Source organism: Nestor notabilis, unplaced genomic scaffold (genome assembly GCF_000696875.1).
Source record: "Nestor notabilis isolate BGI_N333 unplaced genomic scaffold, ASM69687v1 scaffold3001, whole genome shotgun sequence".
Classification (NCBI taxonomy): Eukaryota; Metazoa; Chordata; class Aves; order Psittaciformes; family Psittacidae; genus Nestor; species Nestor notabilis.
The window spans coordinates 43929-70802 of NW_009913198.1; the positions used below are offsets into that span (position 1 = coordinate 43929).

The 26874-nt window shown below is 38.0% G+C and overlaps 1 protein-coding gene across 1 annotated transcript in view; it reads left to right on the plus strand.

Annotated features, from left to right (window-relative positions):
• POLN (polymerase (DNA directed) nu) overlaps positions 1-26874 on the plus strand; it is a 92318-nt gene that overhangs the window by 35471 nt on the left and 29973 nt on the right. Inside the window, exons 15-18 of the mRNA XM_010023073.1 lie at positions 1007-1064; positions 2567-2644; positions 3066-3180; positions 25002-25084. Coding sequence (XP_010021375.1) covers positions 1007-1064; positions 2567-2644; positions 3066-3180; positions 25002-25084 — 334 coding nt within the window. The remainder of the gene's footprint in view (positions 1-1006; positions 1065-2566; positions 2645-3065; positions 3181-25001; positions 25085-26874) is intronic.

Sequence of the window (26874 nt, forward strand, 5' to 3'; positions counted from 1 at the left end):
CTCCAGGCTGAACAGCCCCAGTGTTCTCAGCCTGTCTTCATACGGGAGGTGCTCCAGTCCTCTTATCATCCTCGTGGCCCTCCTCTGGACTTGCTCCAACAGCTCCATGTCCTTTTTATGTTGAGGACACCAGAACTGGACACAATACTCCAAGTGAGGTCTCACAAGAGCAGAGTAGAGGGGCAGGATCACCTCCTTTGACCTGCTGGTCACGCTTCTTTTGATACAGTCCAGGATACGGTTTGTTGGGCTGCAAGTGCACACTGAAGCTCATGTCAAGCTTCTCATCAACCAACACCCCCAAGTCCTTCTCCACAGGGCTGCTTTCAATCTCTTCTCTGCCCAACCTGGAGCTGTGCCTGGGGTTGTGCCGACCCAGGTGTAGGACCTTGCACTTGGCTTGGTTAAACTTCATGAGGTTGGCATCAGCCCACCTCACAAGCTTGTCAAGGTCCCTCTGGATGGCATCCCTAAAATTCAACGTCTCCTTCAAGCGGGAAATGAACCAGCGACCTAAGGATTAACAAAAAGCTCCTTCATTGTTTTATAAAGCATTTCCAAAAAGTGGGAATAGACATCAGAAAATTTTTGGAGGCTGAAGAAGAATCTATTCCATTAGCTTAAGTCAGGGTTTGCATGTATTCTTGTCCGAGAGTAATGCAACATATCTTAAAAAATACAGGTTAAAATAAGGAGGAAATTATTTTTATTGGGTGTTTAATTATGTTCTGTGGTGCATCCAGAGATTAGGATTTGGAAAGGCTGCCAGTGAGAAAATGTTCTTACAAGTTCCCAATTTTCAAGGAAGAACATCTGTGTAAAAGTATCAATAGTTACAGACGTGGGAAGATTCCTTTGAAAGGCAAAGTGTTAATCTTATTTATTGTACAGGGAAAACTTGTTGGCATTAGTATCACAGATGTTCTTATGGTACTTATAAATTGTTCATAAACATGGTCTCATAAATTTTCACTTTACTAAGCATTTTTATTCTTCTTACTTGTAGAACATTCAAGGTATCTCTAAACATCCAGTTAGAATCACAAAGAAACAGTACATTAAAGGTAAAGTCTGTTTTTACTAATATGAAAAGGCAATTTTATCTAATTATTTTACTAAGCTATATTTTAAAGTAGACCAATAGCGCCCTCGTTAAAGAAGAGAATAGATTATTGGTGCTTAGTTATACATTGTCATTTAAACTAAGTACTTTTTGCTGGCTGTTCCTGCAAAAAAATTTGCTGTTTCAGCATTGCTATAATAGTAACAAACTTTGAGATATTTTTGCTGCCTTCGACTATCTCACTGTTCTTGTTCCAGATGAAATTACACATCTTGATGCCATTAAAGATTCTAGGGGTGATTTTTGTGTGAATTCAGCTTGTAAGGCTTTGCCTGAGGTAGTGTTCAAGCTGGGTCATTTTAATCAACCTCATATCTAAACACCAATAGTCAGATGTGTTGTTTGTAATAACAGAAGTGGATTTAAGGCAGATGATTCAGAGAGAGTTACAGTAAAGTGTAGAAAAGCATGACCCAGGTGATAAAGAGAGAAATCTACAACAGTAGACTCAAATAAGAGAGACAGATTTGCCAACATATACTCTCCTTCTTGAACACCTACATCCATAGCCGGGAAATGGTGCTGATTTGTTTACACTTGGTTCTCAGAGAGGGCAGCGTTTTGCTGCTCTTCACTCCCCGTGTTTGAAATAATACAGATCATAAAACAGGAGTCTGTTGAAGACAATGTAAAACGTTGACAGCAGTTTTATTTTATCTATCTGATTCTTTTTTGCAAATACTGTAAGTTGTTACCAAAAAATTATGTGAGCGGTGCCTGTGTGAACCTGAGCTTAAGCTGTGCATAACTGTGGCACAGGCCTTTCTGGAAACAGTCCAATCAATGTAATATGTGATTCTCACAAATGTATTTCTGTGTGTTTCATTCCTGTATGACACACTTTTCCGTTCTCATGCTGATCAGATTAATTCTGTTGTATTTCTAACTACCATCCCTTTCTACACCAAGACGAGTGGTACTCCCAGGATGCATTGTTTCTAATACCTTGTCAGTGTACATTATTGCTTTGTGATATTACAGGGAACTTCTGTCATTAGAATTTGGAAGCCAATGTCAACTACAGTCCCCCTCCCACCTGTAAATCGGAATTTGTTGTTAATATATCACTGCAGCATATTCAAAGATTAGAAAATATATTCTTTCAGTTCATCTCTAGATCCTTCCTTATCTGAATGCTTCCTTAGGTGATCAGTGAATAATGTTAGTTTTGTAGATATTTGTTAGCTAGTGTTTTGGGAAGGGTTTGGTTTTGAAAAAGGAGAAGTAAGCAATATTGCAGGATTGGCAGAGATAAAGATGTTGTACATGACTGATAGAGTAAAATAATTGCAATTCTGGCGGTTGGTGCTCTGCTAGGTTGCTTACATTGCTCTTTGTGTAGTTTTAGTTGTGTCCTTGGTATGTCATTTAAAACCTCCTATGGTTTGCAACACAGTATTTTTGAACTGGGGTTTGGGACTCATATGTCTATCCCCTCTCTAGGAAAAGAAGAGGAAATAGTAACTATTTCCCCAAGAACACTGTTTGTGTCAAAAAAAGGATATTCATTTTTAGCAGCAGGTAAGATAGTATGTATTACTATTCTCATACATATTAATGCTTGCAGTTCTGTCATCTCTTATTTCAGTCTCCTTTGGATGACATATTTTACAAGGCTGTCACATCTCTTAGTATCAATGAATATTGTTATATTATGTATACTCCTTAGTGCGCTTTGGAAGTGGATGATATGTAAGCCTTGTCAGTAGAAACAAAGAGCTAACAAGATTAATTGACATCTGAAGATAATGAAGCAATCAGACACCTTGTGATCTTTAGCTGGAATTACTTCAGGATGAACTTTTTACAGACATCTGCTTTTTCTGAGTGTGAGGAAATGACTGGACAGTCCAGGCTTGTGTTTTAATTCATGATAGTTTGGTTAAAATGCAGGTACAATTTTATTTTAGAGCAAGAGATTTATTTTAAGACTGTTTTCTAGATTTTTCCCATATTGAGTTAAGGATCCTTGCTGACTTATCATCTGAACCAGAACTTCTGAAACTGTTCCAAGTACCTGAAACCACCGATATCTTTTCCACACTGGCTTCTCAGTGGTAAGAGTAAATGTTGCATTATTTTAATAGTAATTAGACAAAATAGTAAGAATAACCTCGACTCTTACTGTGTAGTGATAATAAAAGACAGTATTTTACTACAGTATCTATTGTTAACACAGCAGGACTTATAATTCCATTATGTCTTCCTAAGCCTTTTCTTCTCCATGGTGGTAATTACCATATGTTAAAATGGTGCAATCCAACCAGCCACTCTGAGCCTTGGGAGTAATGCTGGGGCAATAACGTATTTTGGACAGTGCATGCTGGTAACTTGCTCACTGCATTACTGTTCACCAATTCTTTTGAAAAATCCAGAGCATCAGTCAAATATAAATAAAAAACTTTCCATCTGGAAAATTGCAGAACAACTTTTCTCGGTAAATGTACAAGAATTTTTGAAACCTGCTTGGTTATCCAGTAGAAGTATTGGAATCAAATTATGGATGTGCAAGAAACAGAGAGACTAGAGCTCATGGGATTCCTTTGAACTCATAGGGTTTAGTGCTTCCATCTTCTGACGGATGATGTGATACTTGTAAAAAGTGGCACTTCAGTAATTAAAAGAAAATATTTCTTATCTCCATTCCCAGATTATTATTGACTGATCTCTTCAGCTTGCAGATCAAAGGATTGACTATCAAAAAAGATGGGATGTTAGTTACTTAGTTGTTTGAAGGTATTTTTTATTACTGTTTGTATCATGGTGATGTATAAAAATCTTACTTGAGACTGCCCTTGTACTCAAAAGTACATGAGCATTCAGTAAGTGACAGGGTAGATGTCAAGAAGTTTGAACAGATGGGTCAGAAAAAGACTGAATAAAATTTTAATAAAATTGTAAGCACATTGAACAGAATCATGTCAGGGAAATGTCATGCAATTTTCTTATTTTAGAATCGTAGAATGGTTTGGGTTGGAAAGGACCTTAAGGTTATCTGCTTCCAACTCCCTGCCATGGGCAGGGACACTATCCACCAGATGATGTCACCCAAGGCCCTGTCCAACCTGGCCTTGAACACTGCCAGGGATGGAGCATTTACCAGTTCTTTGGGCAACCTGTGCCAGGTCCTCACCACCCTTACAGTAAAGAACTTCTTCCTTATATCTAGCCTGAACTTCCCCTGTTTCAGTTTGAACCCATTCCCCCTTGTCCTATCACTACAGTCCCTGATGAAGAGTCCCTCCCCAGCATCCTTGTAGGCCCCTTCAGATACTGGAAGCTGCTCTGAGGTCTCCACACAGCTTCTCTTCTCCAGGCAGAACTGTCCCAGTGTTCTCAGCCTGTCTTCATAAGGGAGGTGCTCCAGCTCCCGTGTCATCCTCATGGCCTCCTCTGGACTTGCTCAAGCAGTTCTATGTCCTTCTTCTCTCTCTCTTTCAATCTTTTATCTCCATTTTTTGTTGGAAAACTGTTAGCTGAAAATGAAAGCAAAAATAGACATGGTGAATTCATCAGTCTTGATCCAGCTCAGCTCCTATCCTACAGTTTCTAAATTCTCGCATGCATAGCCTTCCCAAGCACAGTATTTCCTACTCACTGCAATATTTGCTAATATACTGTGAAGTAGTACAAAGACCCAAAATGGAGCTCAAATTATATTTATCCTGCTACCAACAACTGAACCAGTGCTTAGGGCATGTGTATTCTGGAAGAACACAATTCAAGGTCACAAACATCCCAACGACTATAGCTATGGAAAGATCGCTTTTCTCTTCAGAGCCACTTAGAAGCTTCTATTGATATTATAATCAAGTCTTGGCTGTAACAGGATATCACTAGAACCTCGTGATGGAGTTAAATCCTTATTTTAGTTTGAAGGTATATTGCAAATATATGCGTGAAGATGAGTCAAATTTTGTCTCAACTCTGGGCAAGGCTCCAGAAACACCATTCTATTCAGCAACCTCACAGCTCTTGGCAGCCATCAACCTCTTATAGTTGCTACACAGTAACTCTAAATTTAATGAAATATTACAGGCAAATATTTTTATCAGACAGAAGTGTCGTGGTGTGTCTACAAAACCATTACATAATGATTCTGCTGACTCTTTTAAGCTTCAGGAGATCTAATGCTTGGAAGTAACTTTCTATTGAATCTTTTATATGACTGTTACTAATTTCAGAAACACAAAGGGTGTGTTTAATCTCATCTAACCCTGGACATCTGTTATATACTTTCAGAGATTCATTTGACTTATTGTTGATGTTCCCTGTGTAATAAGAACAATTGCACATTAAAAGTCTTGACTTCTCACCACTGAGAACAAAGTTGGTCTGGGGTGGGCAGCTCACATGGAGACATCAGTATGTGTTCTGACAAATTTGATTGCTTCTGTTGAATTAGTCACTAGAGAAGTCACCTTTGGAATTTTGTCCTTAATTTATTTAGCACCTAAGAGAAGACATAAAATCACAAGCTTCACAAATACTTTCCCATTGCAGATATTTCTTTGTCTCTCGTAGTTCACTATTGATAAATAAAATCTGTAGGACAAACAAATAGTTCATTGACTTTATTGTAGTTGATTCCACCCCAAGTTATGAGAAGGGAGAGCAAAATAAACAACAAACCTTATTTCTCTGCTTGGTCCTGATTTTCTCTGGGTCTTAATCCCCTAAGTGATGGACCAAGTGGCATACCAAATGTTTTATTCTGTTTGAAGGAATTGCATGTTGTTGCAAATCTTTTCAATTCATTTTGGGCAATTGGAAAACCTTAACAAAAAGGGTTTTCTCTAAGAGGTCTATAAAGATGAATTAGTTTCTGAAGCTTCCTCTTAGAAGAAGAAAATTAAGTTGAAGTCAGTGTGTGGTAGCATTCCAGCTTCCCAATGTTGGTGTCTTTTAGCAGGCTTTCTGCATCCTAAAATCCTTAGACTAATAAATATTAAACCCTAATAAATAAAGAATATATTATTGGACAGAAATTTGAGCCACACCACAGAGCCCAGCCAAGTTCTGTATTAAAGGTTTGGAAAAACCTTTGCAGGCTCTTTATAGCATTTTGCAACAAATAGAGCTGGTGGCCACTTTCTGTGAAGAGGTTAGCTGTATGATTTCTGATTGAATTAAGATCGCTGATGTATAAAATACATTCTTACTCCGATCAAGGACTTTTCAGTGTCATGCTCTGCCAGTGAGGAGGGGCACAAGAAGCCGGGAGGAAGCAGAGCCAGGACACCTGACCCAGACTGGCAAAAGGGGTGTTCCATACCACAGCACGTCATGCCCAGTATAGAAACTGGGGGGAGTTACCCAGAAGGCTCAGATCGCTGCTCGGGTCAGGCTGGGTATCGGTCGGCAGGTGGTGAGCAATTGTATTGTGCATTACTTGTGTTTCTTGGGTTTTTAACCTTTCCTTTTTACTTTTATGTTATCTCCCCTTGTCAACCCTAATTATGTCTATACATTACAGCAAAAGGCTGAATGGAGGTATTAACTTTCATGCTGAAATTCAGTGTCATGTGCAATGCCATACCCAACCTAGTAATCCTAGCTAAGGGGAAATCCTCTCTGCCAGACAGCTATAATCTGGTACTCCTGGGGCTAGTTTACAGAGAGAGCTCATTTCAGAAGTCACCAGTCTGGGCTTCCCTGAATTATACTCAACTGTTTGCTGTAGGTGCTGTAAATAACATTTGCTGTAGATAGTTATTTAAGTGTATTCTGTTTGACAGAACTGTTGTGAAATTGCTATTCAGATAAAACTCTCAGAAGCTGGCATTATCTGGTCACTTGATGTGAGTTTCTTGGTAATATCGTGCTTGGTTTCATATTTTGCCTTTAAAATTTTATTTTTCACATGGAAATAAAGTTCGTTGTATGTGTCTGTTGGCCACTTAGCAATAGGTTTGCTTCTATTGGCTGTTTTTGTCAGTGGAAAGCCCAAACTCATCTCTGCCATCTATATCCAACATATTTTCTGGTCATCTGACACAGTTACCCCAGGTAAAACTTAAGATGATATAAATAGATTTTAATGTTCACTTGTATACGTGTAGTACTATTCCTACTCTTATCCTGTCTGTAATGATCATAAGCTATTACCAACATTATCTTACAGTGAGTACTGTGTGTTATGGCCTATGAAAAATAAGCCTTAAAAGACAGGTCAACACCTGCTATTACAAGAACACCAGAAGTGCATTACGTTAATGACCTACGTGCAACTGAACACACAGTAAAATTTCAAGGCTTACTTAAACATTTGAAAATTCATAATATAATGGATTCCAGCTACCTGCAAGACCACCTTGTGTTATATTGTCTTGATGTCCTATGACAGTTATAGTCTTTTGAAAGCTAAATTATCAGCCTGGTGCTGAAGTGATGAGAGCTGTCTTGGCAGCTGTCTGACCAGCAAAGAAACCTAACTGCCATAAGACACCCAGATGACAACAAATCTCAGAGTGAAATTGCTCTCACTTCTATACACAATAAATGAAAAAGAAGTAGTTAAATAATTACATTTAAAATGCAGTTGATGCGCATATCTTAAAATCAGTTTCAAAGACAGAGGCTGCAAAATAAGTCCACAGGGTTTTAAGTCATTGCAATTTCTTTCTTAATTAGAGGTGCAGTGACAATCTCTTTCAAACTCTTCATTTGTCACCCTTCTCAGTAGGCTGTTGTTCCTCTGTCATGGTATATACTCATATTGACCATATTGGGTCAAAATCCAGGAAAAGTATCTTGATTTAACTAAGCATGTAAGCACACCATAAATACATGATTCTATCCTACATGACTGATGTCTCCTTTCCTGTGTGAGTGCTTTCTTGGATCGGGGTGGTACTGCTTCAGGGTTCCTATGACTCAGTCATTAAACCCTACTTAAAATACTTGGATTACGTCCTTTCCCCTGCTGCTTTAGAATCTGCCTTTTGAGAACTCGTAGTGATGAGTTTAACATAGTGATGAGTTCAACTGTATCCAGGAGAGCATAGGGATACCCTCCATAAAGGGTGCTGAGGGCAGCCTAGCCATACAAATGCAGCTGTGTTATTTATGAGTCTGGAACCATCTTAATCATTTTAATCTTGAAGATGTTGTCAGCATGTTCCAATGTAATATAAACATCTCTGATATCTGCAAATTATGTTTATTTCCTATACTTTAGGTTCCTGAACCCTAAATAGAATACGAACCCCAATGTCAGGTTGCCAAACTCCATGTACAGGCTGAGAACGTTGGGGCTGTTCAGCCTGGAGAAGAGAAGACTGCGTGGAGACCTCATAGCAGCCTTCTAATATCTGAAGGGGGCCTACAAGGATGCTGGGGAGGGACTCTTCGTTAGGGACTCTAGTGGTAGGACAAGGGGGAATGGCTTTAAACTTAAACAGGGGAACTTTAGGTTAGATATAAGGAAGAAGTTCTTCACAGTGAGGGTGCTGAGGCACTGGAATAGGTTGCCCAAGGAAGTTGTGAATGCTCCAACCCTGGAGGTGTTCAAGGCCAGGCTGGACAGAGCCTTGGGCAACACAGTTTAGTGTGTGGTGTCCCTGCTCATGGCAGGGGGGTTGGAACTAGATGATCTTAAGGTCCTTTCCGGCCGTAACTATTCTATGATTCTATGTACAGTGCCAATGTATGCATCTCAGAGGGTGAAAGACTATATCCTGACTGTGGAGCCACTCTTCTAAGAGAAGTTAATGAAAAATTCTAATCACAGAAGTTTACATTTGAACTTCTCTTAGAAAACTGGAACAGAATGACGAGGACAGCCAGTGGTCCAAAGTCCATATCTGAAGGTACCTGCTAGATAAGTAGTGTTCTTTGAAATAAGCGAGCAGGATTCACTCTTTTCAAGTGGCTGTGGTGCCTAGCTTTTATGTAAGAGCTACGTGATTGGGGACCTCACTTCAACTTTTTAAGTCTTACAGGATTCAACTCAACATCTCTCTCCTCCCAGGAAAATACAAGGGAAGGTTAGGCTTTGTATGTTGCATCTGAGATTCTGTTCAGCAAATACTGTAAAGTTGAAATAATTGGATTTGTTTACTTGAGAGATGATTTAGGAAAAACATAATAAAAGTCTACAAATATATGAAAGGTTGTTGCAAAAAATTGGATAAAGAGTGAACTGAGAATAATGAATGGGCTTACCCTGTTCTAAGAGATGTTTCAGTTAAAGAAATCTTTTGAATACTAAAGGTAGATAAATATGGAGATGGGTTACCTATGAAGGCTGTGGAATTTCCATCACTGGAAAGAATAAGACAATTGGACAAATATTTCCAAGGATAGCTGAGGGCATTTCTCAGACTTACAACTGTATTTTTATGACACCATGATCTTATTGCAGATACATTCAGTTGGAAAGGGATTTCTTTATTTCAGTCCCATCTGGGAGCGTATTTGTTTTTTACTTGATGATTCTTTAATTCTGTTTGTTAGTAGTAGCTACAGGGACAAAAGTCAAAGATTTATGACTCTCACCTGAGTACTCTAAATAAAATAGTGAGTACTTTCACGTTTACTTTCCTTCTGAACTCATGAATTATGCTTCTTGTTGTTGTTTTGGGGTGGCCTGTGTTTGGTGTTTGATTGGTTGGGGTTTTTTGCACAATAGTCCCATTTCCATGTGATCTTGGAGGATGCTAAACCTAAGTGTGGCCTTGCAATTAGAACATGATGTAATTACATGTCACTGGGAGGCAGAGTTGTGGATATTGATCCCATCAGATGAAGAGGCAACTGAGCTGCTGTCCCTCAGTAGCCAGGCAACTGTTCCAGGGTGGTATCTCTTCCATCTTATACTAAGAAAAGCCAAAAACTCCAAACCTGATAGCCAGAAACTGTCAATGTGAATTTCCTACACTGGGCCCTGCAGGAATCACAGAGGAGCTCAGGCAGCCTCAGAGTGGGTCTGTGATGAGTATGTGGATAATGTAGTTTTGGGAGCCTATTGAACTGTCAGGAGAAGAGAAGAGGTCCCTGAGGTACCTAGAGAATCCAAGAACATCCAGGATTAAGGGACCACATTTCTCTGTGAGATTTAATCAGTGCAATCTTGATCTAGAAACTTTACTAAATTATGTCTTTTCAAGGTAAAAATACCCCTTCTGTAAATGATATTTACTGTTTGAGAAGGGAAGAAATTTAGAAGGGTCTTCAGTTTACAGTGTGATCTAATTGTGAGCATAAATCTATTACTACTGTAAACCATGTATCTTCATTTCTGTGAGAGCAGAAAGGTAATTGTTCCTGTGCACAAACTTTTTCATGCAGTGATAAATTACTTGGGCATTTTCTGCTGTGTACTGTGTGTCATAGGTTGTTGAGCCAGTATAGAACCAGTGTCATGAAATCCACGTTGGTCTGTGCCTCAGAAAAATCCCTTTATAGATAAGCCTGTTGGACAGTTGTGATTTAGTATTCTTATTAGACTTTTATACTCTGTAACTCTTTTCAGTTTGGAAGTCATAGCATATAAGTCAGAGAACACACAAGTTTACCCTTACGCAGTTTTCCTTATATTCTGCAGCTAAAGAATGAGTAGAGAAATTTTAATAATCTCTATTGAAAATACTTACGTAGTACTATGTAGTGCAGGAATACCTCTAATACTGATAGTACTATGTAGTAGAAGAATATCTATAATGCTGCTCAATATGCAGTATTAAAAGATAATTACCTGAATAATCTGATAACTGCCACCATTGCCGTATGAAAACAGGCATTCTCTTTAAACTATTAATTTCTACCTCTAAACTATAATTTAACCTGTACACATTAACTGCTGATGAAGAATTAGAGTTACAAAGTAATTAATGGGTACTCTTGAATGGTGGTATTTACTCTGATTATACCAATGAAAGGTTGATTTGTGACAGTTGTGTACAATGCTTGCACTCAAGGCTGCAGTTGAAAGAAGGCTGGAGATAGTGGTCTAGTTGCTCCTGTTTCACTTTGAGATCTAAGTTTTGTAAAATTCAAACCACAAAGTATTCCCTTCTTGCTCATCTGCTTCCTCACAGTCATGCTTTTAGTGCTTTCTTTTGTGTGATACTGGAGAGCAGCATAAATACCTGTCCTTCCAGGTAGTGAGTTTACTTTCTAGTAGGTACGGAGTCTGTGCGGCTTTTAGAGAGTTTAAACAAATGGCTGCAGGACATCTTTGTAGCAATGACTATTACTATATAAAATAGTTTGTAGCTATAATTGGATTTATAAGTACTTTAACACTAATCTTTTTGAAAAGCATTCCTTTCCATGTTTGTAGTATGGGCTTGGTTGGCTGATACTTTAGGACATGGAAGGGTCTTTAGCTTACAGTATCCTTGCCAGAATCAGAGTAACTGGAACACTTGATTTCCAGTAATCTTGGGCACTGCAGGCTGTTTATAAAATGTACTGAGCACAGAAGTCCATCTTTCTTCAGCTGGGATCATGGTAATATTTGTTGTGAACTGCTTTGGTAAGAGACGGACATGCTAATTTTGGAAATTACTTGAGAAAAGGCCTAGAAAGAAACAAAGCACAAAGCCCAGAGCTACTCGGGATTGCCATAACAGGGGGACAAAAGTTTGGTGGGTTTTTTGAATATAAAAATAAATAATAAGTTGAATGAAAAGAGCACAGTGCAGAAAGATTTGTTTTGTTCTTTGCAAATGGTCTTCCTCCAGGAAGTGGGGAAATCTTACTTCTTCAGCACTTGCAAAGTGAACTGATTATAGCTAATCATGGCAAGATGAGCCAAACTTGTACACTGGCAGTTGGTACAGCAGGAACTATGGCAAAACAGGGACTCTTGTTTTTCCAGCCACTTGGCAATTCAGGATACTTCCTGACAGTAGCTCTATCTGTTGCTGTCCTGCCGAGTTCTGAAGAACACAGGAAATAAGCAGAGGTATTTTGGACATTCCTGAAATAAATCAAAGTAAGTCCTCAAAAATAAGTCCTCATGGGCTGAATTACACAAAAAGATAGTGTACTGGGTCTGTATGAAAAAGATAAGGTCAAGTATGCACAAATGCTTAGTGGTAGGCTGACTAAATATATATACATTTGCCCATACCATTTTTATACAACCTTGCCTCAAATACATTCTTTGTATCAAATAGATCAGAGATTCATCCTCAGCAAAACAGTCTTTTTTTAGATCACTTGATATAAATGTGCATTATAGCAGACACTGAATTCAGTTAAGCTGCCTACTCCTTAAATAGCAAGAGCAAAGGCCAGTTAATCAAGAATGAGATAAATAGATCTGTAGCTATCTGTAGCTAGATCTGTAGGGTTTTAATTTGTGCTTCTGTATTAATTTTAGGAAAATATTATCAATATGCTCTTGAAAGAGTCATTAATAATCAAGAGCCGTCACCTGGGTATTTGTAGGTGATTAGGGAATAATGAAATAATCATGCTTACCCAGGTGGACTTCTACCAAGAAGATAGGAAGAGTTTTATCTCTCATTCCAGCCCTGTTGGCAGACATGTGGTTACAAGATGCAGCCCCAGGGTTACACAGCTCCCTTTCCCCCAGTTAGAGATCCCAGTTTTGTTCGTTGTCTAAATAATGAGAGATACCACCTCAGGTCTAAAGATTTTTTAGGTAGTCCAGGCTATTTCATACACTTTCAAACAGGTGTTAAAACGTGTTGTCTCTTGGATTAATTTCTCTGCTTTTTATGAACTTAATATAAGATCTAGAACTAATCTGAGTTAATTCATTTCACTTCATACTTTGCAAAACAATGAAAATTTTTGGTTTGAGAGTTGCAATGAAGAAGAGGCATTCTGTGCCATTGAGCACATACAAGATCATGAAGCTGTGTTCTGCACGCCTGCTCTTTGTCATGGAGTACTTGGGGCTACTTCTAGAATCCTGCCTTTGAAGAGAGTGGATAAAAGTTTTCATGTGTATAACATGGCAGTCCTCATAAATACTTGTAGTTGGATGTCCCTGCTGGAATCTCCATTTAGAAATATGTGACTGCTGTGATCTTTCAGCTCTGACTTTTGCTGTGTAACTCAGCCAGTATTGGTTTACTGTATATCTGGAGGTCCTAAACTCAGTGTCACCTGTTAGGAGTCCCACTAAGGGTTGACATAACATTCCTTTAATTTTCACAGGATTACCTGCTTTTGTAATACTGTTACAATTTTTAATTTGTTTCAAGGCTTCTTCTTATTCTTTTGTGAATTAGATTGCGAAGAAACAATATTTGCAGTATTTTTAACTGAATAACTATTAGTCCTTATCCATCATCTCATTGCTTATGTATCATTTCTATTCTGATCAATATCTAAAATATCTCTCATTGTTTATCTTGTATCTTTCTTTTTTTTTTTTTTTAATTCAGAGCATTACTGATAAAAAGTGACAATTTGTTTCCTATCTGCATTTTAGAGAGAGATACCATTTCATTTCAAATGGGAAGGCAGCTCTGTCAAATCAAGTCACATTCTGGGGCAGAAGGTCTAATTGTGGAGATACTTCCTACTCTGAAACTGGTGTTTAATAATAATTGATTTGGTGAAATACCTGTGAGTGAGGCTGTACCACTTGCAGCTCCTGCAGCCAGATCATTGCAGATTTTTTAGGACTATAGTATAAACTTAAATTCCTGTGAGAATAAATGTGGTCTCTTGTGGTAGGAAAAGCTGCAGTGACAGCAGCTATTAAGAAACAGAGAAGCATTCAAAAGAGAAGCTCTAATTAAAAGTAAGACAGAATATCTCACGCTGCTGGTCAGTGCTTTATGCTTGGTGAGAGCATGCCTGGTCTTACACAGGAGTGTAAGACTAGAAGGACGTTTTGGGTCATAAAATTGTTGCAGGTGACAATGTCATAAACTCCCTTTTATTGGTAGGGTCTCTACTTAGAACTAGTTTTAACCTACATGATGCCATTGAAGAGCTGTTGAATTCCCTGTTCCTCTTCTGGCTAGAAATCTCCATTTACTTTCTATTTTATATTTCTATAGTTTATATACCCAAATTATTCTTGGCAATGTTGCCCATTAGCTTTATTAGCTCTCCTTGTCCCCCCCTGGGGTTTTCTTTGTATAAATACTTCAGGAAGGCAATCAACTGTGTTCTCAGCCCTCATTCTTTAAGGAAACAAGACAAGCTCTCTTAGGGTATTTCATCAAAATACCTTGATGAACTAGTATCAGGATCAGCTAGTTATGATGACATGGGATCAAAACTATGTTAATCTGTACATTAATCTGTATTTCTTCTTGGTAAGAGAATGAGCCTCTGTGGCACTGAATGACTGTTTGACTAAGCTTGTTCGGTTACCAAAGCCAGCTTTCTAGCTAGCTCTGAAATCGCTGCACCAGAGCAGTGTCTCAGGAATACTTGTATCGTGGTCCAGAAACATAATTTTGGAACAGCCACGAGACTGGGCTAGCAGAATGATGAATGAAACAAAGAAATAAACTACTGGAGAAGTTACCTTTATTATAATAAATTTAGTGCCAGGGATGTTCCTGGTTGCTGGCACTCGAAGTCTGGGTTCGTAAGTTGGTCCCTGCCATGGCTATGGCTCTGGATCAAGCAGTTCCTGGACACAGCTCCAGAATTAGGATGGGCCAGGGATTATTTTCACCAGCCTGCTGGATGCAGCACCGTGTTTGGATGATAAAAGACTTTTAAAGTATGGATATGTGGTGTTATTTTCCAGTTGGCCACAGTGCTGCAGAATATTGATGGGCAGTTTAATTTCTTAATATTGACATAGTCACAGTGGCTTTTTTCACATGGTTGATTCCTTCCCCCTTCATTCAATATTCTGGTAGCCTAGCACCACCAAATTCATGTTTCTTGAACACGGTAACCAAACCAGATAAAGTATCTGGGTAACTACCCCAGACAAGATCTCAACAGTCTATTGTACAGCAGTACTAATATTGTCCTGTCATTGGAAATAGCTTACTTGACATAGAATCATAGAATCATAGAATGGTTTGGGTTGGAAAGGACCTTAAGATCATCTAGTTCCAACCCCCCTGCCATGAGCAGGGACACCACACACTAAACTATGACATGTCTTGAAATTGTATTTGTTTTTTTCACAACCAAGCCATGCTGCTTCCTACTTGTACCATGCTCAATTTTTACAGCTTTTCTCTGTTTCTAATTCCTCATCCCCTACTTCATCCAAAAAGATCTATACTTTAAAAATTCTTATTTGCAGATAAAATAGCTTGCAGCAAAGCTGTCGTCCCTGTTCTCTAGACTCTGTGAAAGGGTTTACTTCTCAAGCTCTACAGAATGTAGGGGTAGGTTCACAATTACTACAGTCTGGAGGGGGGAAATGGTGTGAGGGTGTTATCTAATTCTGTTCCTCTCCCCTGTGCTGGAGAAGAGATTGTTGTGAAATAGCTTGGAAGACAAGCACTGGAATCTCTGAATATTGTATTTCTGTTTCTCGTTTTCTGTCCTATTATTATACTCACTTTGGGATTAAGCAGTGTCTTATATCTGCTTGAAAATATTGTGAAATCAGCTGTAATTGTATCTTTGAATTATGACTCCAGTTTTGGCCTAGGAGTATTTAGCCTGGTATGTCATTAAAGGTAAAGTTCATTACTTAAATTTCTGTAAGTCTGACAGATTAAATCATTGTTCTGCAGAAGCATCATTATTTAAATCAGACTTTTTTGCATTAGGCAAGAAGCACTAATTCTAGAGAGATTTTCATCCCCTTCTCAATAAACACCACTTGTGAAATAAGTCTTTTTCTTAATGAATGATTGCACTGTTACATTTTTGCATAATAAAAGAATTGTACTAAAGCACACTCCTAAAAAGATTCTGACAGGAAACACTGGGAAGTTATGGCATTCGGAAATACAACGTACGTGGTAGCTGTAATAAGTTTTGTCTTGCCTTGGAATACCTTTGTTAGGTAGCTCTGCATCCACAAATGAGGATTGAAATATATATGTATTTGAACTTTTCTGGTGAGATATAGGAGACAGATCTAGGGTTTGGCTTGTGATGGTTAATTATTGCAACATGTTTTTTCAAGGAGCATTCATGTAGTGGTTTTATTAAGTTATGTCTTTCTCCATGTACTCCCTTCTACTCCCTTGTCCTATCCCCCCACCCCAAATAACTGTAAGTGCTGTTGGACTGTAAATGCTCTAATGTAGTGAAAGGGAGGATGTTCAGTTTGCCTTCTCAGAATCAGTGTCTTAAAACATTTTAAGCTCTGAGTTCAACACCTCATGGGTGTTGGTGGGGAATATTTTAACAGTTTCACTTCTGCAGCAAAGCAATTTCTATCTGTTTTGAAAGCTCACTTGCAATAGTTGATATTAATCAAACTTAACACTTGTCTTGTTTTGCACTCTGACAGACTGTCTATATGTCAGCTTATGGAAATTCCACCCTGTAGTTTACAGTCCCTTGGAGAAGTGCAGCTGTGGCGTTTGTTTAGACTAGCAGACAATAAGGCAGAGGGAATGAAGCCTTCAGGAAGCATAATGGCTTTTGTTTTCAGAAGAGCTAAACAATAGCTTTAAGTAAACCATGTTGTTAACTACAAGTTTAAACAGACAGCTTAATTTTATGCCACATTGGAAGCTTATTACTATTGCACATTAAATGCTTTCTTGGCATTCTAGAATAAATGAAAAATCAAGTTTTAGAATTGTCACCACCACAGCTAACACACAAGCTAGTGAAAAAGCTAGCTCCAAGGAGGCTGGACAATCCTCCCTTGTTTTGTGGTGTCTGATAACATTTGGCTCTGCTAATTCCATGGAAAGCCTTTCTTTTGTGTATGAAAAGCTATCTCCAAATAGTCATCTCCTTCTAGCGTGACTTTGATAAAATGCTACATTTTATGGGCACGCTCCAGAGCTTAATAATATGTTTCCATTTATTTCATTTAACTCAATTAACTTTAGTGTCAAGCCAGATCTTGATGAAATCAAGAATGCAAGGGCAATTCAATCTTCACTTTTACTTTGCCTTTAATTCAGTGTGATTACAAGCATAATAGAAATTTAAGCTGCAAGAGGTGTTTTTAGTGAAGATTAAAGAGATGGGATGTGAAGTGTCTCATCCCTCTCTGCAGAACTCATTTATTCAAGACCTTCATATATAGCATGACTGATTTCTTCCTCTTTTGATTGCCCTAGAAAGATATTTAGAAGTCTGCTGCTTATTTTTTTCTCAACTATGTAGATGCAGTTTGATGTAATGTGACATATTCTCCCTTCTTCCCCTGCTTTTTTTTTTCCCTGAGCAATCTCTACATTGTTTTAACAATATTATAGCTCCATGTTTTGTTCCATATAGTATCTGAGATGGCAGTTACATCATTTTTTGAGTATGTATTAAGAAGTCTGTCTCCTTCTGATTCACTTTTCTCGTAAGGGATTCGCTAAAGGTCCATCTATTTCTTTATAAAGTTGTGGGACTTCTGACAGGCCCAAGATGAGTAATTATTGGATACTTTGCTACAGCTACTTGTATCATCTCCCAAAATGGTTTCTGTTCCTTAACTATTTGAAGCCTCTTATAGAAAAGCTTGAATATTATATGTGATAGGTGAAGAACCCCAAGAGCATTGATTTGCATTTGACCCCTGTAACTGTTTTATACAAATGGCCTCTGATAAATTTTATGTCATTCCATTTGTACAGACCCCTTAATATGTTTACTTTTATTCTTTCAGTGATGGGGCTCATCACTGCTGATGTTCATATTGGCATCTGAAGCTGTGAGTTGGTTACGCTGACTTCCTTTTATTCTGTGCCTCGTAGACCCAAAGACCCTAAAATAAGGTTGCCCTCTATTTAATTAATTCCTTCAACAATCACATGATTCAGAATAAATATCACTTGTCCATGTAATTCACTATGTAAGAGAGACTGCAGATGTGAGAAAAAAGCCCTTCTTTTTGCTCCTACAGGACTGAAGGAGAGAAAAGATGAAGGTTGCAGGGTAGGATGTGCTCTTTCAAGCACCTCCGTTGATGTTGAGGACTTTCTGTTCTAATTGACAGATGTCCAGAATTGTGCATTTTTAAAGAAAAACCTCTAAGTGACCTTTTTTGTCAAGAGCACTGAAAATAAGTGTGATCTAATTTACCTCTTCAGTATCCATTTGCTGGGATATCAACATGCAGGTAAATATCTTAATAAAGATAATGGATCACCTTACTCTCAAATAAATCCTTTAACAAATTGATACTCGCAGTAGCTGTAATTTATGCATGACCTTGTTGCAATTTCTTTATCTGCTTCCCTGCTGCTTTAAAATGTAGCATCAGGAGACTTCTGGCCCACAGAGCAAACAGCAAAGATGTATCTCTATCTTCTGTAAAATACATGAAAGCTACATATCATGCTCTTTAAAAGAAGGCTGAGGAGTATTGAAATAAATCTTCATGCAATGGGCTATGGAGGCTATTCAGACAAAATAAATTATTTTATGATTAACTGCTGGCAGGACTTTTAAAATCCTAAAGTGCTTTTGGAGTCTTGCAAAAGAGTTTTATAGGGGTTATAAAGCTTTTTGTGCTGCTAAACAGATATTAAGCAAATTAAAATGCAGTTTGGTAGGGCTTCATATAAAGAGGGAAAATAGACACGATGACAAAAACCTTAGCTGTGGTATAGGAAGGATGACATCAAGCTGACGGTGCTGTAGTCTTTAATTCAAAGAAGTTGAGCACAACTAAAAGCTTTTATAGAAACCTTTAAATAAACAAAATGCTAATTTAAACTCCCTGAATGGAAGGTTGTGACCCTCTCCCCTTTGTGCTTAAGTACATGACCCCTATATTTACATGGGACATCCATGCCAGACATTCTCCAACATGGAAGACATGGCCATTGGAAGACATTTCTGCCTCTACTGGTGCCAGGGTGGAAATAAACACATATGAAATGGGGACCCCAAAGGAGAGGAGATGTGAGGAACCTGGTGTACTATTTAAGGTATCCCAGTGCCCTAGTTTTTTGGTTCATTTATTGGAATGTATCCTGGGGTAAGGAGCTTCTTTATGTAACCTTATATCTCACTTATACAAATCAGATTACAATAAAAATGTGAATACAGCCATTTGACATAACATCTGAATCAGACATGAGAAGAATTTAGAAGTGACATAAAGAAATAAAAGAAAAAACAGCTTAATATATAATTAGGTTACATCAGAAAGGTCTGTCTCCTTTAGCTATTTACCTGCTGTTCTCTTCTGACAAGCTGTTAGTCTGCATTTCAGTCTCGTAGATGCTTCTTTCTTTTTTCTTTATTTCCACTCCTCTGGGCAGTCCAGACAAATTTCATTTTTTATCCTGATGTCTCTAGGCTTTTCTTAGGAAGACAGTCTAGCTACTTTTTGTTCAGAACATAGTTGTGTAAATACCTCATATTTATAGAAGAGATATATATGGTTATATATGTGTTTTTTCACATTTTTATTAAAACTGTGTATGATAAAAATATCTAGATAGTCTCATTATATGTACCTTATGCCTGACTGTTGATTGGCATGTGGAGCAAAGTAGTGATCTATTTTGATGTGACAGCGACTTCAGGGAAACTGTTTCCCAGCCTCTTCCTTTTCTGTATTTTGTAACAGATTAGCCAGGCAAAAGTTGTTCCAAGATTGCTTTCTCATATTACCTAAAAATATCAGAGACAACTTATGCCTGGGCCTTGTCAGCATTTTCCATTAGTCATGGAATAGCAGCTGTCAAAAAAATTGCTTATTCTTATGCATTGCATTAACAGTGAACAGACTATGTTATGTGTAGCTAATCTTTTCCGTATGTTTAGGATGCTCACATACACTCTGGTATATATGCTGCTTGCCTTAGATATAGTAAGGCCAATGGAAGTGAAAAAGTAAGCTTTCAGAATTTGCCTCCTACATGATCTGTCCAATGGTGATAACCACTGTAATACTGAGCTTTTCTAAAGCTTGGAGTTTTCTCTAATGGCATCAATTGTCTGTACCAGTTTCATATGCCAACACGAAGTTCCAGCCACAAACTTACAAAATATACAACCCTCATCTGCTCTTAAATAGCAACAAGTAATTAAAAGTGAGAGATTTATATAGTTCACTGATGAAATTAAAAAAAGCTGTAAAAGCAGTCGGGTGAACGAATGTGTATTCACTCATATATCCACTCATTTATTGGACATTAATGACCATGTTTAAAATGAGTTTAATGGCACTCCATCTCATTTCCCACATCAACAACTCACAGCGAGGACTTGGATTAATTGGCAGCTGCAGGAGAGCAGCCAAGAGCTTTGTGGCTTTTATGACTGAGCTTAGCTTGGCTGGGATGTAATGCAGATCAAGGCAGTGCAAGACTGCCAGATATTGTGTTTGAGAAGTTTGTTCTGCCTCTTCCTGTACATAAACAGACGACTTCCGTCACCATACAACATTTCCCAGAAATGCTGAAATGTCTTATCGCATTCTTTCAAGACTGATTTCCTTCCATTTCTACCTATTCTCGAAGTTTTATTTTGGCATTTCTCAAACCTTATGCCCTGTGGCCTCTTTCATTTTTTTTTTATGTTTTTTGTACTTTATGGTGTGTGTGCTCATTTCTGTGTACTACAGGTTGTGTTAATTCTTTCTTTTTTATGTTCTGTGCAGGTTAAAATGAAATCCGTCAAGAAATCTATAAAAAATGTGTTATTCCAGTTTATAGTTAAGCTTTTCAATTGCAGATATGATTGACATATTTTTGGGGTATAAAGGATCTTGGTATTCATATGTTTTAAAGACTTAAGACGTAATTAAACAAGAACTCTTTGAGATGTCCATTAGACCTCATTAATACATCAAAACATGTAGTTTATTTTGGCGAAATTGTAGAAAAAAAATCAAAACATTACCTCTGAAAAAGTAAAAAATTCCATGTGCTTGTTCTTAAGTTTCATCCTGCACTGTATGGTTTTACTAATAATTTCATCTTATCTTTCTTCACTGTTTTGCTACAAATCTTTTCTCCCTTTTTTTTCACTCTGAGAATTAGGCAGCTATTCCCTTTTAGGCATCCAGCCCAGTTCTTAGTAGAACCCCCTTTTTAAAGAGTTTATGTATCTCTACTCTCGCTATGTTTGTCAGATTTTCTGCAGGTTTTGGCTGTAAGTTGTTTTGCTGTCCTCACAGACCTTTCCAGATCATTTAGCTCTGCTAATTCCTTCCAGGAGTAAAGAGATTTCTTAACTTAAACATGTCTTCCAGCGCTGAAGTCCATTTTTATTCTACCTAATAGATATGTATTCAGTAAAGTACTATAAAGCAAAGTACCTGCAAAGCAGTACTAGATGAAGAAAGGTAAAGGGAAAACAAATTAGAGATGTGGAAGTAGACTGAGACAAGTAGGCAGGCAAAGGCAGGAATGTAGGAGGTAAAAGAGTGCACATTTAGAGATGCAATTCAGGAGGGATTTGAAGACGATGATAATATTGATTACAAACTTGAATAGTGTATTTGAGAGAAAGACTAATGAGAAGGATATGATGAAATGGAAAAATACTTTTCATGTTAGAACTAATAACTGCGTATGTATTTCCTGCAGGACTTCAGAAATTGTGCTATTTCCGCAACAGAACCGCAGCAAATTCTTTCTTCTCTTGACCTTCTTTTCTGCATCAATTTCTATTACACTGCACTAACTTTCTTCCTGTTGCACCAGATGTGCAAACAGTATTGGGTGAGCTGAAGTCTGCCTAGATGTCACTGTCTGGGCTCAGCAGCTAAGGCTTTTTTATGCCCATTCAGCTTCCTTTTTCAGATTCAAGTTTATTTGAAAACAGTGTATCTCCAGTATAGATCTATTTTACATCATACCACAATTCAACACTAAGTATTTTCATGCTTAGTGATGGTAGCTCAGAAATTTCTTACACAAGTAGGCAGATAACAATGTCTCCTTTTTGGTATCATGGTATTCCATGATGAGTCCAAAGCCAAACTAAAGGTTTTAATTTTACATAGGTTCTCATGGTACCCGTTAAACCAAATTAATTATCAGAAATATAAATTTGTTCATAGAGGAAACAGGCTGAAGATAAAAGCTCACTGAGGAATTCTAAAATGGCTGCTGCACTTCTGAGAGATTTCCCCCCCCCCCCCCCTTTTTTTTTTTTTGGAAAGAAATTGGTTGAATGCCACTCTGTATTACAGAAGGCATTGAGCATCCTAGGTGGAAAACAACCACTGTCAATAGAAACTGAAAAATCATTTTCATCATTGGAAACAAAAAGGAATAGTTTTGAGTAATGACTTCTGTTTGCTCAAGCACTTGTGATTTATATGGCAGTTTCATACCTTATTATTCTGGATTCTTGAATGTGGTACATAAATTTACCAATATAGAGTGCTAGATGTAATGCCTCTCTGCCAAGTGCTCGTATTTCCCACTCTGACACACTAGGTGTTGACTAACCATTTTGGTTTTAGCATTATATTAGAATTATTTGACATAAAGATCTGAACTTTTAATTGCTTCTCATGTATTTCATGACTACCAAAGGTCAGGAAATGCTGAGTGACTGATGTGGTTGCCACAACCACATGTTTGTTCATCTGCACTGATAACTGTTAGACAAGGATTTCTTGTGATTGCTTACTATGGAAACACAGGATCCTCTTCTGACACTGCCTATCACGATTACAGCAAGAAGTCTGTTTCTGTTTGTCCAAGTCAGCCCTCTCAAGTTGAAGCTTGGATGATGCAAAGTCATCCTTAACATCGTAGCAGGGAGTCTCACTGTACACATAATCAAGTTCTAGTGTCGTCTTTCACTGTTAAAGCTTCTCTAGAACCACCAGTCCCTCCCAGCAAGACCCATCTTGCGTCTTCCTCAGTAACATGATCTGATAAGTGTGTACATTTCTCTGCAGGATCTACGTGACTTCTTACCCCCTATGTTCTTAGGGTTTGAGTCTTACTTTACTGAATCTGCAAGTAAACTCTGTTGGTGTAATGGTACCTCTTGCCTTCTCCAGGCCTCTAGTTCAAATTATGCAGTATTAGGAAAGCAGTAGTACATTTTGTATTGTTTCCCTAGTTTCAGCATTCTTTGGTCTTGGTTATTAATCTCGGAGAGGTTCTCAGGTAAGATCTGCTCCTTTATTAGAGTCTATGTTCCCTCCTGGTTCTGGATAGATGCTTTCTTAAGTGTGTATGTAGCTTACTGCCAGGTTCTTCAGGAAATTCCTGTGGACTTTCTGCCAGAGGTTGCTTCAGGAAATCCTTAATGATGTCTAGTTTCCTAATTCTGCACTTATTAGCTCCAATTGCGACTTTGTCCTCTTACTCAGGTGCATTTGGGAATTTCAACCTACTTTATTCAAAAGAGCCACGAATTTTTGACCTAGCGTAACTAAGAAGGCAAATTATGAGAGTCTCCAACTACCAGAATGATTGACTTCTTAAGCAGAAATTGTCTTCAACACAGGTGGAAAACACTGTTTATTAGATTATCCAGTTCTTCATGTTTCTCAGCCTACGGCGAGCAATGTAAAGTCCATTGTATCTTTAACCAAAGACCTTTTACCCGATAAAGGTTTGAAATAATATTCAATTTTATTTTTCCCTTAAAAAAAATCTGTTATGCAATAAGGACTTGCTTAGATCTGATTGCACTCAAGGCTACCTGTTTATAATTTAGAGTGCCTAGTTATACCGGCACTGTGCATAGGTTTGGCTAAAATCAGTGTATGGGCCAGACAAGCACAAATTTGTGGCTCTTGATATTCTAGGTGCTTGAATAGCATAGTAATGGTGCAAGGCTCTTCTTCAAGAGGATGATAGACAGAAATATGCCATTTTCTCAAAGCTTATCAGCCAGACTTTCATGGCAAAACATCTTTCATGGGCAAACACTTTCATAACAAAGCATAGCAAACTTTGTTTTTAAAAATGCAGCCAAATAATCATAAACAGACTTATTCACAAATTGCATGTATATTCTCAAGTATCTCTCATGGCAATTCATCTGTATGTTTTAAATACAATTTATGTAGGTGGCTGTTTTCGGAGTATAAGTGGATGATCGAGATTTCCCCCAGTGCACTTCCATTTAAACCAAATGTGTTTTGAATTGTCAATAATGTCAGCATTCTTTCTGAAGCTATGTTTGGATAAGGAAAAGCATAGATGGCATATACTTGACGATTGCAGAGTCCTAGCTTTTTATTTGCAAATTGCTAAATCTATCAGCCATTTTGTAGGACTGTTTACATCAGTTGGTGTGTGAATGGGAACCAGGAAGGTTGATGCTTTGGTGAGAGTAAACTAGCTACACTCTCTAGTTGAGAAGCAGCCAGTGCTGCTGTTTTATGAAGCATCCTTGTTGTGGAGCTCTGTAAGACATCTGGAGAGCTTCAGTGCATGGTTTTTCAATCATTATTCTTGCTTAAAGGTTGGATATTCCTATTAGCAAAGCCCTGATACAACCTTTGTTTAAATAAGCCTTGGGTCAGAGTTATACTTTGAGTCTTTATATACATCATGTCTTGAAGAAATGCTGTTGCTGGAAAGATTTAATTTTTCTCATGGGTCAGTATTGAATCCTTTAAATCCTAGAGAACTAATAATATAGTAGTAGGATTTTCCCAGCCAAGAATTTGATTTAAAAGAAAAGAAGAAGATGAAGATTAGAATAGCTTTATTTACTATGGACTATCATTACCAAAATCTGTGAAGAAGTTGTGCATTCCTGGCTGAAGACAAAAGTCCTTAAGGACTTTCTGTTCATATCTTACAAGTCTGTAGTTATTAAGTGGTTGTTGACTTTAAATATATTTTCTGTGGGGATAACCAATTCATTTTAACTGAAAATGTTTGGGGTTTGTTTGTTTGTTTAGGAAGGGGATTCCAAGTGACCAAGTGCAACACGCTGATAGGGAGCAAGCAAAGCGTATAGTTTACTCAGTGGTGTATGGAGCAGGTAAGCTGCTACAGTAGATTCGTACTTCATATGTGATTTATATAAGTAGACTGAATTTCTAAAGGTAAATAAAAGTTTGACAAGTATTAAATTTTTATGTTTATCAAGGATTACATAATTGATAAAATTAATGATCAATTAAATGATCTACCCGCTGTCAAAATTGTCAAATTAATACAGCCACATTGCCATATACAAAGATTACTCTGATGTTGTATTTATTTGCTGCTGATGTAACTGAAACATTAGTCTGTCTCAAAAATGAGTTTAATTTTGAGCGGACTTTGCTTTCTCTCGGTATGTAGACAGAGATAAGAATAACTGCAGTGAAATTAAAAGAACTTTAATATTGTCTCAAAACACATCTATAGAATCACAGAATGGCTGAGGTTGGAAGGGACCTCAGAGGTCATCAGATCCAGCCCCCTGCTCAAGCAGGGATATCTAGAACCCAGGACCATGTCCAGACAGCTTTTGAATGTCTTCAAGTATGGAGACTTGACAACCTCCCTGGGCAACCTGTGATAGTGCTCTATCACTCTCACAGTATAAAAGTGTTCTCTCACTTTAGAGCCAAGTGCTGCCATTTCTAGACAGCTGCAGAAAACCTGCAAAAATCCACAGTCACCCATTGTGCCTAAGTCCTGCCCAGGTCCTAGATAAGTTGAGACATTCCGCATACTTTCCAAAACTGCCATTTCTTAAATGATGCCCAACTTTCCTTATGCTTCACACATGCTTAGGATTACCTTTCCTGGGAAGACAGATGTATATGTCTCATCAGCCTACAAGCACTTGTGAAGTTGTTTTAGTGAACAGCTAACTAAACTTTATGTAGGTCTTCTGGAGAAAACCGGAATTTCTAAAGAAGATGAGTACTTGGAAAACTCATTTAGGAAATGAGACCCCTAGGATACAGGCTTATTTAACTTGAAAGCACATAAAACTACATTTTGGGTTCCTGAGTGAGAATGCTTTCTAAACTGTCTTTTTACAATGAGTCATCACAAGTGCTTGAACCAAAGGCAGAGTTGGCCAAGGGCATTCAATTTATCGTTTAGGACATTCAGCTGGAAAGGGGAGAAAAACACTTCAATTTCAGCTCTCCAGAATATCTGGTTTATGCGTAGGGTCTGTGTAGATTATATACCCTCATATAAGAATAAATATATATACACACACATGCATTTTTACATTAAACTGCATTGCATTGTAAACATCTGTTTAACATCTATATTTAAAAAGCCCAGCACTGGCTTCCTGCAACGTAAATTCAGACCTTTCCATGCTGAGACAGGAATCAAATCTCCCATTTCCAGCCTGAATGTTTTCATCATTAGAATACTTCACAAAATGCAAGCAGCAGCACCCCTGCCCCTTGGTCCATGCAGATGCTACACATTTCCTAGCTGTTCCCTTCACTCTGGATGAAACAGGCAGATACCTGACTTAATCAGACTGAATCACCACCAGTTGAATTCTCAGTGGAGAAAAGGCAATGCCTCAGAGCCTGTGTCTGATTACTCGTACTATAGAGAATTTAGATGATTAGATTAAGCAGAGTATTGGCACTCTCTCACTTGCTCTGTACCCGGCACTAAACATTTCAGTGCAGCAGTGCTTCATTTAAGTATCTCCATTTACTTGTTTGTGCTTTGTCTCCTGCTCAAGTGAGGGCAGCTAAAGCACCTGCAGGCTTCAGCTCATTAGCAGTGTGATCCAGTCCTAGTTAAGACATAACGTGGAGTGGTATCATTAAACTATTTAGCTGGAAATTGGGCTGCCAAAAA